At 43.3% G+C, this 16,898-nt stretch overlaps 1 protein-coding gene across 1 annotated transcript in view; it reads right to left on the bottom strand.

Moving 5' to 3' along the window:
• The window catches only part of LRRC1 (leucine rich repeat containing 1), a 66,810-nt gene extending 51,326 nt beyond the window's left edge, over positions 1–15,484 (bottom strand). The window contains exons 1-3 of the mRNA XM_009879838.1: positions 15,445–15,484; positions 12,424–12,548; positions 5,875–5,992 (exon numbers count right to left, since the gene is read on the bottom strand). Of these exons, the coding sequence (XP_009878140.1) occupies positions 5,875–5,992; positions 12,424–12,548; positions 15,445–15,484 (283 nt within the window). The remainder of the gene's footprint in view (positions 1–5,874; positions 5,993–12,423; positions 12,549–15,444) is intronic.
• Between the last annotated feature and the right edge of the window lie 1,414 nt (positions 15,485–16,898).

The following is a 16,898-nucleotide window of genomic DNA, read 5'->3' as shown; positions in this document are numbered from 1 at the left end:
TGGACTGATGCTCTGCAGGTCCGCTGCCGCGTGCTCACCCGCACTTCTACTGAAGCTTTAAATGACTTGTTGAATCAAATGTACCTACCACGCAATACACAATGACTGTGGTGTCCTAAGGATGACTAAGTTCTCTAAAAAGACTTTTAATTAGGTGGTAAAGCAGATAAAAAGAATAAACACTTCAAATAAAAAGCAGTAATATCAAATTGCCTGCACCTGAAAGTAGAACAGTTAAACACCATTGCTGTTGATTTCTGAAAGTACCCTGATGACTGAAGACAAAACAAAATAAGAGTTTCTAAATCTGCAACTGTAATCCATTTTGGAAGCAAGGAAAAGGTAAAAATAAGGATCATGGAGCATTTGGGACAATGGTCTGTAGCTGCCAAAGATTGACCTCCAAAAATCTTGGACACCACACAGACCATCAGCCTTGCACAGCAGCAGCTCTCTCCCTACACTGCAGTGTTGAAATGATTGAGATGCTTCTGAGGAACCATCTCTACTGTTAGGGTAATCCTGAAGTAACATATTTATCTTTTGTGATATCTGTAATTATTTTCACATAAATGATAGCATATTTTCCATAACATGGCAACTGTGTTGGGAGAGGATTTTGCAATGAGACTATCCTGCGGTCATAAGACTTGTGTCCAGAACAACTGTGCTATCCATACAGTCATAAGCTCAGTTTAACCAGAAACTACAAAAATGGGTAGCAACCAATATATCGTGTAGCCAGAATCCATCTCTACAGTAGGTATGAAACTGTACGCACTAAACAAACAGTATTATTCTTATTGGGTATCAAAGTAAATAACCACGTTGAGATTTTGGTATCAAGCATCATGCAGAGTCAGATACGGCTTAACAAGATCTGCCCACACACAGATTTCCTCAGCAGATACCACAGCAAACCCATCGCTCCTCAGTTCACAAAGTAACAGATCTCAGCTCCACTGAGAGCGGAGTCAGCAGCAGAACCATCATAATCCATCTGCGAAGATTACCAAAATCCATTTAATTCTCCCATCGCACACACACTTGCATCTTTTCCCACTGACTTGAGACTCGGGGCTTGGACGCAAGACCAAACTGCATGGTTAAAGAGCATTTCCATGGAGGAAGAGCCAACTTGAACCCCCTTACCTGCCACCAGCTACAGACAGTTAGTGCAAATCTGCCCCTAGGCAGCAACTACATTGATGCTACGGGCTTGCATGACCAAGCCCTTGGTAGCCACGTTCAACGGAAGCAAGAGGAGTAGCAGCAGAGAAGTCTGCCAGGCTTTTGGCACAGCGAGACCGCAGAATGCTGGCAGACAGAAGTGCAGGAGGCTCACCTCCTACCTAAGCAAGGGGGTTAGTCTTCATCCGAGAAGGGGGTGGGCAGTGGGACAGTTAAGGTGGGAAGGGCAGGAAAGCCACCCCAGTGCCTAATAGCCAGCAGCCACTGTCCAGCGTGAAAGCTCACAGTGATTTTCTTCTTATCCCAAAAGAGCTGAATGAAACAAGCTGCTGACAATCTGTTAAAGACTGAAAAAGGTGTAGGACATTAAAAAAAAAAAAAAATTAAAAAATCCAGACTTCCACACCACACCTGTTAAGTAGGGGGGGGGGGGAGGGGGGCTGCAATTTCTTTCAAATAAAAATCCTATAATTAAATTAACATCTTCAGGGCATTCTAAGAAGCATGCAATACCATGACAAAAACACATCAGTGGAATCTGGAGGATTTAATACTTGTTGAAGGCAAACAAAAAAAAACAACAAACCTCTTCTTGGAGAAGAGAGATACTAAAAAGGAACACACCACGTCTGCAAGAACACAGCATACATACGCAGCATACATAATCCCAAATATCAGCATGCATTAAACTAACTACAGAAACCCCTCCTGTCTGGAAGAAGCTACGAAACAAGAAAAGCCATTAACATTTTAATGAACCTGGGATGGCAGGGCCCTAAGCTCTAAGAGCTCAGCCTCCTGGGGCTGCGCAGAAGGGGGGAGGGAGAAGAAAAGGCGGGATGAGCAGCACAGGCAGCGGCCTGCTACGATTCCCAGGGATCTCAAACAAGCCACACGCGCTTTGGGAGACAGTGAAGAAGCTTAATGAAGCGCCAGCCAAGGCGCAAGGAAAAAACTGCAGAATTTTGAGCACGTCTTTCTCCCTTTGGAGACTGCACTTCTTTTACGAATCACAGGGTCTTTCGAGATTTGTCCCGGAGAGTGCCCAAGTGCTGTGGGAACACAATTAGCACACAGGCGTTTCTGACTGTGCCTGAAGCAGAATCGCTCCTCCACCGTGTAAAGCAAAGACTTGCGCTGCGGCTCAGTGCAAAGCACAGTAGTCTTAGCCAAACTTCAAGGACATCAAGCAAGGAGGCTCCAGCGATGCAGCGTCCTTGCAGAATTCACCAGTGATGTGAGAATCCAGGAAAAGATTTACCCAAGCTTGGGGAACCTGAGGGAGCCAGCAGCCATTTCAGACACACAGCAGTTGAACATTTATCTCCGAAGATGCTACAGGGAATACTCCAAGTCTCAGACGGGCTTTGCCAGCAATTCAAAAGCTCAGGCATCCACTGTCAAAATTCTACAAGTCTCTTCTCTTTTGCCTCAGAACTAGTACCGCAGCTTTTTGAACAACTTAAGACCAAGGGGCAGAGATAAACTGCGTCGCCAAATAACCTTCAGAGTCTTCACCATCACAACGCTGTTTTCTTAGCGCAGCTCCCCTGCCCTCTGATATTCCCATTCTTGATTTATCCAGTCAACCTTTTCTCAAATAACAGCCTCAGCCAGACTACAAAAGCACGGTGGGGATGCTTCCTCGGAAATCTGCATGAACACATGGGCCTTTGAGAGGAATAAGAAATAGCATCAACATGCAAACAATACAGGAAGAGTTGGAGATTATATGGCTCCTAGCCTTCCCCAAACGCTTCTGCATCACTAACGCTCTCATCTTACCCTCCCCAGACTTCTCTCACGTACACCCAAGATCACAGGCGCACCGAGTTTACATCTGCTGAAGATTTTGAGTGTTACTTAGAAGGATTTTTGCAGCTCTAGATTAACCAAAAAACTGCTTAAAGGATTAATTACGTAACATAACACATTTTTAACATATACAAGCGTGTCTTGGGCATTTTAAAACACCTGGGAATTTAAGAAAGCCACACTTAAGAGTTTCCTTATTCAACTTTCCTGAGTGCCTACGAACCAGGGCTACTTACGCAGCACGTAACACCGCATGGCACAGGCACCCAGAGCTGCCTCCGAAGAGCTGGGAGGGATCCTGCCAGAGCAGGGAGGGGGATCAATCCCACCTCCAGATACACCACCTCAGCGCTGCACAAAATGCAGCTGGCCACCACAGCCTGAAAGCGCACCCAAGTCCAGCCATACTATATACCCCCCATCTCGTGGACCTTCAAAGATCATACGCTGACCAAAGGGTTAGAAAGTATGAGAAAGGAAGACACGTCACCATTTTATTATGAGGGAAATGGAACTACTTTGTCTATTCAAAACCCTCTCCTCCTCCTCCTGTGATGAGAGGTTAAAATATAAAGGCATACTCCTGAACACAGAACATTACATGAATTTATATTTGCGTTGTTAGGCTCTTGAGGAAACAGAATGGCCAGAACTGAAAGCAATTAGTGCACCCAACCAGACAGCTAAAACAACAAAAAACACAGAACAATGATCTCTTATTTCCCCAGTTCAGATGTCAACATTACACTTTCCTATTCATGCAGCATACTGTGTTTTGAAAAGCTAGGCTGTTTTTCTCTGCCTGAAAGGAATACAAAGAGTTCCTAGTTGTTTTTTTCTAAGTACTTTGGTAGTTAGAAAAACAAAAACCCATGGAGTGCAAACCACCGAACAGGAGAAACCTTTGGCAGGTTGAGAATCTGACATACTGGAAGGTGGGTTCAAAATACAAAGTTAAGAAATGAAAATACTGTAAGTCTCCAAAATCTTATGTGAGAATTCCCCCTGCCAGCATCCCAGACGGTGTGTGTTTTGCCTTTTAATTTGCAGAGCTGTGAGACAACCATAACATGACTAAACAGCGGAAAGAAACATCAGTCATCTTCTGCCGTGGCCCCCCTGCATCACCTCGCACCGTGTGTTTTTCATTCAAAAGTCAAGTCGTGCAATAACCATGACATGATTAAGCAGAGGGAAGCAGTATCAGTCACCTTCTGCAATGAACCACAGAGAAGAGAAAGTAATGCAATAAAATGGGCAATTAACACTGAACCTTGGATATAGGAAAGCAACTGCTCCCTGCCACCTGCATTAGTCCAACCCATCCCTCGAGAAAACACTTCCCTGTGCAGGAACTTCTAATGACACACACGCATCTACCCAACCATAAATGTTCACACCATCTGTTCTCGTTACAGTTGAGCTCTCAAGCCAACTTCCAAGTCAGGCTGACAAGAGTTCACATGGCTCTGATCCACCAGCTCTTTTGCAGCTAGTTATTCACTTGCACAGAGAATTACTAAGCCAACAGAGTGTTTCCTTTTGTATAAGGTCTGTCACAGACAGTACCCACGCAGCCAAACTCAGTAGCCAAAATACTGAGCCAATTAATGCTCGTGTATTTCTAAAATGTTTTAACTAATGTGTTTCTTCTGTCTCTCAGATTTTTTCCAGTTTTCTTCTCTTATAGCATTTTGCAAATGTGCATAAAATTATATGGTTCACAGAATTTTTTCAGCAACTGCCTGGAGACTCATTACGCTTCATCAATTATATTATCAGATAAAGATGGCATTAAAAGCACCAAACAAATAAAGATGCAAATTTCGGATAGTTATAGGAAGGTGAAGCGGCCACTGAATATTCTTCAGTGGCAAACGGTCAATGTGAAGTTAAACCGTAAAGAAAAAAAGGCTCCCTGTTGCACTGTTTCTTCTCTTGAATATCCAGTTACATCCCTCACTTATTTAAAAGGTTCTGCAACCTTGCTCTCTCCCACCCCATCCATCACACCTCAGAGAGGATTTCATGCATATCCACTACATATAGGGAAGCAAAAATATCTGACAGTTGCTCTAATTTGGTAACACGGATTCGCCGTTTCTAGATCACCGGGTCATAAGGCTGTTTAAAGGTGACCCACCAGCCCCTGAACTTCTTGCAGAACTGGTTAAGTTCACCAGGCCACCAAAAAAAGTTTTCACTCCATCACAGCTTGGGACAATATAAACAGCAAACATTACAACCGAATTATAAACCCACATGATTTCCAACAACACATTTTAAAAGACAGTTTCTCCCAGCAACCTTTTCACCTTTTCTGAATTTCGCTCTGCAGGTGACAAACAGACTGATTCTTCTTCCAGAAGTACATCCAGAAATACCAGCACTCTGCCTCTTGCTAATCCCAGGTAAAGAGGAGAGCAGAGACAAAGAACTGGACTTTTAGCCCATAGGCAGCCTTTTTTTGCACAGAAAGGAGCTTTTTTTCTTCCAACCTATTTTTTTTTTTTTCCTTCTCAACTGCTAAGCATTTCAGAGAGCTTGGGGAAAGAAATCAACATTGTGACAGATACACATATAAAAATAGGATGCAAAACATTCTTTAAATCGGAAAATAAAGCAGGCTTTCAGAAAGGCAGAACTACAGTTAAGCGTTATTTTATTACTGTATTTCCACCACTGGCTCTCCTCTGCTCTTTCCCCCTTCCCCATCCAGAACTACGGGCAAATCCATGAATTACAAGGAAAAGCGTTCTGCAGGACATAGATAGCAGCTTCAGAGACAGAAAAACTACTTACTAACCCAGTTTTATAGACCATGTCATAGGACAGTATAGAATCAAACAAATTAACGTTGGAGCTTACCATTTCGAGACAAATCAAGCTCCACCAGCTGCATGAAATTTGCTATTTCTGGAGGGAGCCGCTGGATTTCATTATCACTAAGTCCAAGCTTCCGTAACTTCACAAGTTGGAAGAAAGGCTGAAAGAAAGAAAAAATTCCATGTCAGAAAATATTCACACAACTCACATGATAAGCAATAACTAGAAGCTGCTTTCAAAATTTGAGCTAATTAAAGTTATTGGTTAAAATTAGTTATGCAGACCTCTTTCAGACCTGCATCAGAATGAGTATTTTTTTTTTAATTTTTACATGCAAACAGACTATAATCTATGTTTGACCTAAAATGAAAATTTATTTGAAAAAAAAAAAAAAGCCATCTGTAAAGCTTGCTATTAAAGATCACAGCAGACAGACACTAGCGAAACCCAGAGTGCCTGCTTCACAGTCATTAATGGGGTGAGGTTACCCAGCAGGGTAATTAAAAGCATCCTAATTACACACCGGGGCTCATTAGGAAGTTAATGCAGAGAGACACTTCTAAGGGATGAACCAGAAAACCCACAGAGAGGGGCTGCCAAGGTCTTCTTCACTGGTGAACGCCATAACCAACCAGGTTATGGAGCCGGCCTCCCTTGGGAAGACTTTCTTTCCAGCCTCAAACATCCTCTGCTCTGCGGCCCAGTTTCGGAAGGACTAATGAAAGTTGGGCGGGATACAAACGATTCCAGGTCTTCCCAGCTTGAAGAGGAACCCAACCCAGCCCTGTCCCTATGGTGAGGACGGGGGCACGCAATGCTGGTGGGACACTAACTTTCCCTGACCCCCAGCTACAGGCTCAGAGGGTCTGTATCCCCCCCCAAGACAAAACAACCATCAGAGGAGAGGGGTCAAGCTACAAGTCGGGTCAACCCCAGGTGCTGGGAGCAGCTGGTGAGTGAAAGACAAAACGGTTGTTAAAAACCAATTAAGATGTAGGCAACTCTAGGAAAAGCTGGAGAGCCCTTATCTCATCACAGCTTTCCCCTCTTCCAGCCAGGCCTTGTGAATGAGAGTGACTGCAAGTGGTGAGGATTTGTGCAGAATTAAGTGACTTTACATGCAAGTCATCTTGACCATAACTGACCGAGACTCCTCGAGTTTTGGAAGGTTTCTGTGCCCCTGAAGTGCATCTGCATTTTTGCCCAGCAGTCAAAACTTGTGCATCTCACCCACCCATGGCCCGTGTACGTCCCTGCACCCTCATGGGTTTTGCCCCTCAAGCCAACAGGAAGATGCTAGCAAGTTTTGGGTGTCTACCTACACTTAATCACCCACAATCCTTTATTGAAAATTAGCACCTTCTTTATTATTGGTTTGTTTTGGGTTTTTTTAGGTGCTGGAGTGTGCGCTCTGAATGTCTCTCATTTCTATCTTAGATTGACACAAGAACAAGCAGTAAAACAGACATCTTACTAAGAGACAAGGTTAAAACACAATCATCTTGTGAATTTGTATTATGATACAGGCGTTCAGTCTTAGTCTGAGCATCTTATGCCCAAGATCATAAACTAGGTTTTAAGTGCAAGGTTTTGCAACCTCAGCACCAATCACATTGTTGCTCCTTATCACAGAAAAATAAAACACAACTGAAATTAATGTGTTTTCCCTTGAAAACATGGGTTCCTTTTAGGGAATAAAAACGATAGAGTTTTAAAAAGTTTATAAAAACTCAGCAGCCAAAAGATGCACCAGATCTGAATGCGAAAATTCAAAGGCATTTTTTGAGTCAGAGTGGCAGTCCGTCCCCACCAAGTATTAAAGGCCGTTGATAACAGAGTTAAAATTGTACGAGGGAGATAAAAACCTTTACAGTTCCACATTTCTAGCTCCCTAAAAACATATATTACAATTTTAAAAGCCACAAATGCTTTTTCTTTGTCCTCACAGGATCCATAACTGCATTTTCATATTATTAACATTTTTATATTCTAAAACAAATGCATCCCTTTTGCTAAATATTTATTAATATGACTAAACCAAGAATCCATCAGAAGCTTAGAAAAGCACTTTAAGATACTTTTGTGAAAACACAGCAGGAGTACACTCCACAGAAGAGATCCCAATCTGTCCTAACACTATCCAAAATAAACACTTGCCAAAAAGTGTTCCTCAGCCAGTGTGTAGCTGCTAAACTATATGACAGTTATAAATATTGGTGTTCTACTACAAATCTTCTCATGAGCAACAGCTGTCCTCGCCAGGGATGCTCTACAATGGCAAGTGAGAAAAGACAGGAGGAACACAGTTAAAAAAGAATGGTCACAAAAAGCTATGAAGACCTTGGCATCCCCGGGAAGGTTTGAAGGCACCGCACCAGCCGTCAGTGTTGTATATGTTTTTTAAACATGTAACAAACAAAATTGCACAATAGTTAAAAGCATTCCTGTTTCTTTAACTGAATACTTAAAAGAAAAATGATCTGGGAGCTTTATTTCTAGTTTGCATAACAATTTTTAATGAATGACACCATTTCCTAGATAAAATCAGAAGCTGCAGTTATGTGAATGGCATTTCTTTGAACTCCTTGGTTTTTTCCTTTAAAGTACAGAACTCAACCACTCTTGCATGTGTAGTACATGCTATTCCCATTTCAGTAACTATTCCTCCTTTATCCAAGGCACATCATTAGTGTTCTAAAGCACTACTGGAGAGGCAAGCGCCTCCTTTTTGCCATCTTTGTTTTACCTGTCAGAAAGATCACAGGGGAATAAAAAAGAGAATTAAGAGCTTACTGAACAGAGTTCAACAAATGTAAATATATATGTATATATAGATATAAATAACTGTAATTTCTTAAATATATGCCAACCAGAAACATGTTCCTAATTCAATATATCAGACACAGTTCAGTCTCTATTTGAAAAGCTCTCACGCTAACCAAAGTGCAATGGGGTTGTTGGCCAGAGCAGCACATCCACCCAGCATGCTGTAATAGCAGGTTTTGATTGCAGACCCGACGTCCCTGCGAGTATCTTGGCAACACTTTTAATGCTGCTCAGTTTAGCCAGCCTAATTAATAGCACTTCAATGAGACACAGAATTCCATAAGCATCAGCACTAAAGGAGCCTACAACTTTCTACGTAGTGGCAATTCCCAACCTTCAGGGGAAGCTTTTCCTGCTATCAAAGAATTTGTAAAGGTTTCTCTTATATGGATTTTCTAAGAACACACATCTTGAACAGAGTCCTTCTCATGCTGGAAAACTAACCAAGTCTCTCTCCTCCACCCAGCCACATATTTTTAAAAAAACTTAATTCTGACAAAATTGGGTCGATGTCAGCCAACAGAAGAAAAATAAGAAAAAAAAGTGATAAGTGTGTGACTCACTGAAAAGTATAAACAGACAGTGTGATCCCACAGTCCTCATTTTTTATACCATTTTTTTAAAAAAAAAAGAATACCACTACAACTGGCACTCGATTCTAGACATAAAAGTTAACAGAATTAAGCCAAACTAGTAGGACTGATAAAACTCAAGATTTTTTCCTGCCAAAGTGGCCAAAACACCACGTGTTGCCAGCTTTCTTTCAATGGTTCACTCCTACAATAAAAAACATTCATGCCGGAGAATCTTGCCTGAATGCTTCAGCACCTTTCCTGATGGAAAAAAAAAACAAACAAACATGGAAATAGACGAAAACAATAGGCAACTGAAATAAAAAACCCAGGAGGGCATGAAGACCTACTTGCAGCTAACTCTGTTTAAGGGGAGAAGCAACATCTCACTGCTAGAGCCTTTCCAGCGCTAGAGATGTGTCACACTCCAAACCCATCTGGCACAGGTCACGTAACTGAATTCGTACCGTGTTAAGCAAAATGTTTCCATAAAAAGGCTACTACTAGCAGCCAAGAGAATTAAAATTAGAACCTTTATGAAATCCACTGCCTAATTTTCGAGGTGGGCCAGCATGAGCAGCAGAAATTAGAACGAGAGGGAGAGGGGGAAGAAAACTGCAAATAAACTCCAGTTTCAGGGTTATATTCACACAGGATAGAGCAAGATTTTATTTTTTTTTTGTGTGTGTGCAGGCACTTGAGCTGTTGCTGACAAGCTTAAAAATTTGTGAGTACTTGTTCTTATGTCAAGTTTCCCTTAGACACCAATACAGATTTTCAACATATGCATGCTGCCTCAGCTTTTAAGGCTTCTTCAGGAAATTACAGTATTATATTCAAACAGGAATTATGTAAACTACCAAGACAGAATACATTACTAGGTCCTGTTTCTTAAACACCATCTATATTTATTTCACCCATTTTCCAAACCTATAGCTGACCAGCTAAAGGATGTCTGCACTTTAGAATTAGAAATTTAAACATAGTTTAACCCCTAATTGCATTTCCTGCTTCAAAGCTTTCTTCAGGCTCCATTTTCTTCTCCTACGTTGTAAACGAAAATCAATATGGGGAAGCCTTCGCTTTATTTGTTCACTTCCATTCTTGTTAGAGCAGGTCCAGAGGAGGGACACAAAGATGATCAGAGTGCTGGAGCACCTCTCCTGTGAGGACAGGCTGAGAGACTTGGGGTTCTTCAGCCTGGAGAAGAGAAAGTTCTGAGGAGGCCTTACAGCAGCCTTCCAGTATGTAAAGGGGCCCTACAAGAAAGCTGGGGAGGGACTTTTTACAAGGACATGTAGTGATAGGACGAGGGGAAATGGATTCAAACTGGAAGAGGGGAGATTTAGATTAGATATTAGGAAGAAATTTTACACTATGAGGATGGTGAGGCACTGGAACAGGTTGCCCAGAGCAGCTGTGGAAGCCTCATCTCTGGAGATATTTAAGGCCAGGTTGGATGGGGCTTTGAGCAACCTGGTCTAGTGGGAGGTGTCCCTGCCCATGGCAGGGGGGTCGAATTAGATGATCTTTAAGGTCCCTTCCAACCTAAACCATTCTATGATTCACCAGCTACATGTCCTCCTTCAGTCACCAGACGAAGGAAATATCAATCCTTCCCCCACCCTTGTTATACTGCCTCAGAAGACCTTGGAAACAGGTCTTTCTTCAGGCAAACACAAGCAGAAGCTGCAATGTGGTTTTGGTAAGCAAAGCAGTGAACAAGATAAGGCATCAAATCCATGAAATAACCTCGCAGCACGGTTGACACAATGCTCTCCAGCTCCCAAGTCAGGTCCCCAATCACTTGCTTTTGGCTCCTAGAGGTTATTTTTCTGCCTGCACCATTGCACAGCTTCAGCAAGAGAGCAGGGCAAGCCCAACCTTTCTTTAGGATACCATACCACTTGGTGATCAGGGCCAGCAGTGTGCCCAGGTGGCCAAGAAGGTCAATGGCATCCTGGCCTGTATGAGGAATAGTGTGGCCAGCAGGACTAGGGAGTTCATCGTCCCCCTGTACTCGGCACTGGTGAGGCCCCACCTCAAATACTGTGTTCAGTTTTGGGCCCCTCACTAGAAAGACATTGAGGTGCTGGAGTGTGTCCAGAGAAGGGCAACGAAGCTGGTGAGGGATCTGGAGAATAAGCCCTATGAGGAGCAGCTGAGAGAACTGGGGTTGTTTAGCCTGGAGAAAAGGAGGCTGAGGGGAGACATTATTGCTCTCTACCTGAAAGGAGATTGTACAGAGGTGGGGGTAGATCTCCCAAGTAACAAGCGATAGGACAAGAGGAAATGGCCTCAAGTTGCTCCAGGGGAGGTTTAGATTGGATATTAGGAAAAAGTTCTTCATAGAAAGGGTTACCAAGCATTGGAACAGGTTGCCCAGGGAAGTGGTTGAGTCACCACACCTGGAGGTGTTGAGAAGACGGTTAGACATAGTGCTGAGGAACATGGTTTGGTGGTGGACTTGGCAGTGTTAGGTTAACGGTTGGACTTGATGATCTTAAAGGTCTCTTCCAACCAAAATGATTCTGTGATTCTAGGAGCAAGGATTAAATCACATAACGCAGAAGCAGCACTGAATTCAAGTGTTCTGCTTCCTGGGGATGTGTTTAATAACCAGGCTGTGGTACAGGCGCACATGCAAACACATTTCCCTCATCTATCAGAAGGGCAAAGGTGAAGAGGGAAGGGCAAGGTTCTCCTCATTCCTCCCTCTTTTGCAAAAGTCCTCGATAGTCAACTCTTTGAAAGCCCATCCGCAGGGGACACTCAGTGGTAAGGATTCCAAGGGGATGGGACACTCGATGCCCTACACTAACCGACTGGTGGGATTTCAGACATTGCTTCTGCTCCGAAGTCAGCTACTGGAGATGCCAGCCAGCAGCCAGGAGTCAATGAGAACCATGGCCACACTTAACACCTACGGCGAGCTGTAACACGCCCTGCCCTCCACTCAAGCTGCCAGGCACCCCCAGCAGAAAGCCACAACTCACTTGTGCACAAAAATCTCCTTCTAGGATGCAATCCTCTACATCACCATCTTAAAATACATCCTAGAGACACCCGCCAGGCACAGGAGCACTGAGGAAAACCAGCAAGAGCACTGAAAGGGGCCACCTTCCCCTAGAAGCACATCCTAACCAGCTGCACAATGAAACACTGAGGAAGCTGGATCCTGCTCTGGATTCACGAAGTGTGTAACGAGTTCCCAGCAGACTCCAATGAAGTCTAGTGTGGGTGTTATCAGCTTGGCATCTCCCACAAGCCTGCCATCAACATCAAGATCCCTCAAGTTATTCCACCTGTCTTCTTCACCTGCAAGCAACGACAACCGATGAGGGCAACAGGGTTTCACAAATGTGGATCCCTCACGTTCCTCTGGGCCAAACACACTTTAATTTTCAAATAAAGTACTAAGTGAGACACTGAAATGATTTCTGAGGGCAGGGACTAATTCACAGTGCAGCACAGCAGAGTCATCATGCAGCTGATGGCTCTGTATTGAAGTGTTACTGGAAGCAGCTACGGGATTCCTCTCAAGCCATGAGGAGATGCAGCAGCAGCTGGTGATGGACCATGGCATGCAGACCGCTGCCTGCTTGCTAGGTGGCAAGCCAGCAAATGGACAACTGCTCCATGCAGCTGAAGTCTCTAATTCTGTCTTCACATGTTTCATGGCAAAACCAGAAGCGCTACAGATTTTTGGAATGGTGAAAGATTGTTTCACATGCCCAAGCCACATTTGTAGAATGTGTTGAAGCTGTACTTTGCTCTTACAGCATCCTAGCACCGAGTTTGTCATCATGAATAACAATGAAAGATGGCATAGGGGCAGACATTCAAGCAGGAATCCATACAAAACATTAATAAAATTTCACATTAATAAATTTCATGACAAGAGAAAGTATTAGTGAAACATCACAGTTCATGCGCACATAGCTAACCAGAACCAGATGTTGCAACTGCTATCTCCCCCTCCAACCGATGCTTGAAAGCCTGGTAAGAAGGATCAACCAGGCAGAAGGGCTGTGGAGTGTCTACAGGAGACAGAGCAGAAATGATAACCGATGCCTCACTGAAGCTGGCATTCAACACCTACCCGCTCCGTTTCCAGCCCCATTTGCAAAGCACCTGCCATTTTCTGAACTACAGCCAATGATGGGCAGTGCAGGTCCTAGTCTCGGTTGTTACCATCATTTTAAAATAATGAACAAGGGACTATCCGCTCTCAAAAACCAATACATGGCAGCACTGAATTCAAATGCTGTTCTACCAAGCGATGCATTGAACAGGTTGCCTCATACTGTTTCGTGGCAGGCAAGGATTTACTTTCTCTTTTATGTCAATTAAGCAGAGGCAACAAAGGTTAAAGAGCACTTGATGCCATGGCGGTTAGAGTACAGCGGTGGGAGGGACTATCTCGGCCTTTGAGAGAAGCCAGAAAACATCTGCTACAACGAAATATGGATTCATTGCAGTTAAATGCATTTTCCGTTTGGAGAAACAAAAAAAAACCCACATTTAATCTCACTAATGAATTTGCAGCATGCATTTTTCCAGCACACAAGATTGTTGGCAGGAGGTAACATCTTTTTTTAGACCAACTGATATAATTAGAAAAGTAACTCTATGTATAATCATAAAATTTATTTTAGAGCTACAGATGTGTAATCCTTTGCCCACAAACCTTGTCTTACCTGTGTACATCACACAGAGAAGGGGATGCTACCTATTTACTACAACAATACACCCCTTACAGGAAAAAAAAAGTTGAAAGTTTTGAAACATAACCACCTAATTACTTTCTTCCACCTGAGGTAAAAAAATCAGTAGAACTCAGCTGTTACTACAAAAAACTGCCATTAGAAAATATTTCAAACCAAGCAGACTTCAAAATCTTCTGAATAACCTCCGGGACATGACCAGGGAAGTCAGACCTCGTAGGGGACACCAGACTAACTTCTCCCTCTGCTCCCATCGGGCTGTGGTCTTTCAAATTTGATGTCAAAAGGCATAGCATCTTCTTCAAGTCTTAAGCAATACAACAGAAAAATCAGGAAGCCAGCAGAAAAACTAGATATTTGTCTGGTAATAAACTTATTTGGAGCCTTCAACTCAGTGTTCTACATTTAGAGGGATGTTAATATAAGGATCCAATGTTGCTCCTCTACAAACCATTATTTATTTTAATAATCCATGCATGCACTGCACACTAGTAGTAATTGACTACGCTCACAAAAGGTTTTTACAAAAGATAAGTATTCTCAAGACACTGAAGGAAAGTTGCAGGTGTTCTTAGAAAGTATTTTACATAGCATTTGTCATACTGAAAAAAAGATTCTTGAACTTTCAGTAAAACTACCTTTACTGTGTGCATACAGTCTACTTCAGTTTCACACAGTAGCATAGTTCTCTCTCTGATAATAACTGGAAGTACATGCTTGTTCAAATCATATACTGGTATTCCTTCAAGGATTTACAGCAAGATGTGCAAAACACCATGACACTATCAACATTAAAAGTAAAACGCAATTAAAGTGAATAACAGTTGAAAACATGACAATTCTAATTGCATCATTAAAAATATTAGAAGCTAAAGACAGATAAATTCCTTGACATGCCTTCTACAGAACCATAGAACAGTTGAGGTTGGAAGGGACCTCTTGGAGATCATCTAGTCTATCCAAACCCCCTACTCAAAGCATGAGTCACCTAAAGCAGATCACCGGGACCATGTCCAGTGAGATTCGAGCATCTCCAAAGATGGACACTCCACAACCTCTCTGGGCAACCTGTGCCAGTGTTTGACCACCCTCAAAGTGAAAAAAGTGTTTTCTTATTTCAGACAAAATTTCCTGTGTTTCAGTCTCTGCCCATTGCCTCTTATAACATCACAGGGCACCTCGAGAACAGTTTTGCTCTGTCTTTGCACCCTCTCATCAGGTATTTATATACACCAGTAAGATGCCGTGAACCTCCTTCTTCTCAAGGCTAAACTATCCCAGCTCTTTCAGCCTCTTCTCATGAGAGATGCTCCAAGCCCTTAATAGTCTTTGTGGCCCTTCGCAGGACCTGGTCCAGTATGCCCATGACTCTCTTCTCTGAGAAGCCCAGCACTGGACACAGCACTCCAGGTGTGTTTCCCCCAAATGCTGGCCAGAGGAAAAGGATCACCTGCTGACAATACTTTTCCTAATGCAGCCCAGTATACCATTGGCCTTCTTTGCCATGAGGGAGCACGGCTGGCGCATGGTCAACCTGTCCACCAGGTCACCCCGGGCCTTTTTCTAAAAAGCTGCTTTCCAGACGGCTCACCCCCAGCCCGTACTGGAGAATGGTGTTATTCCTCCCCAAGTGCCTGCAGGGCTTTGTATTTCTCTTTACTGACCTTAATGAGATTCCTTCTCTGCCCATTTCTTCAGTCTGTCAATGTCCCTATGAACGGCAGCATAAACACCTTTCTTATCAACCACTTCCAAGCAGATCCCTGAACACGCCAAAGTCTGTTTCCCAAAGTCCAGGGTTGAGATGTTGCTTTTTGTCCTGTTCCCTCTTCTCAGGATCCTGAACTCCACCATCTCACAGTCACTACAACCAAGGTGCCTATGGCCACTACAGCCACTGCGACCCTGACCTTCACATCTCAACCTGTCTGTTCTCATTTATAAGCATGAGGTCCAACAGAGCACCTCTGTCCATTGACTCCTTGACTACGTGTGTTAGGAAGTCATCAATGCACTCCAGAAAACTCCTGGATTGCTTATGTCCTGCTGTGTTGCCCTTCCAGCAGATGTCAGGGCACTTCAAGACCCACATGAGGACCTGGGCCTGTGAATGGGAAGCTTCTTCCAGTTATGCGAAGAAAACATCACCTACTACTTCTTCCTGATCAGGCAGTCTACAGCAGACGCCCAAAACAACATCACCCACTAATCCCAACCTGCTCTCAGCTGGCCCATCATCCATCCCAAGGCAAAGCTCCACATATCCCTGCTGCTGTCTCACACGAGGGGCAACTCCCCATGCTTTCCTTCCTGCCCTGTCCTTCTTAGAGAGCCTGTTTTCATCCACTGCAGCACTCCAGTCATGTGAGATATCCCACCACATCTCTGTGATCCCAATGACATCTATAAATTTGAAAAAAATGAAATAAAGCTTCTAGATGTTTACATCTTAAGAAGGGATGGTTACAACCCGTAAGCACAAATTTAAAGAGAAGTATAGTATGATATCATCTCTTTCCACAGCAGATTACTGGCCACTGACCAAGCAAGCGTCTTTCAGGCTTACGGTTGCATAATGGCAGAAACTACAGCAGAACAGCAAAATTTAGTCTAAAAGGTTTTTTTCTTGAGAAAAAGGTGTGGTATGGGAAAAACAGAAGGACTTTTTCTTAAGGAGCTTTCACAAGATTTTGGTATGATAACAGCATCCTTGGATTTCAACACCACATATAATAAAAGAGACACAGACTCTGCCTAAGCCAAAAGCCAAGCAGCAGCACACCATCGCCTTCTCTCACACAGAAACTGGGGCATGGGAGGGGGACAGGGTTTAACCAGATCTCTTGGGGAAGGGGTCTCACATCAATCAAACACCTCTGCCCAGAGCATTAGCATATAACACCAAGAAGAAAAATTACAATTCTCTGTCAGAGAAGTGAAA

The sequence above is a fragment of the Charadrius vociferus genome, unplaced genomic scaffold (genome assembly GCF_000708025.1).
Source record: "Charadrius vociferus isolate BGI_N301 unplaced genomic scaffold, ASM70802v2 scaffold342, whole genome shotgun sequence".
NCBI classification, from domain to species: domain Eukaryota; kingdom Metazoa; phylum Chordata; class Aves; order Charadriiformes; family Charadriidae; genus Charadrius; species Charadrius vociferus.
The sequence above is the reverse complement of the archived record's forward strand: the minus strand, read 5'-3'. Positions and strand labels throughout refer to the sequence as shown.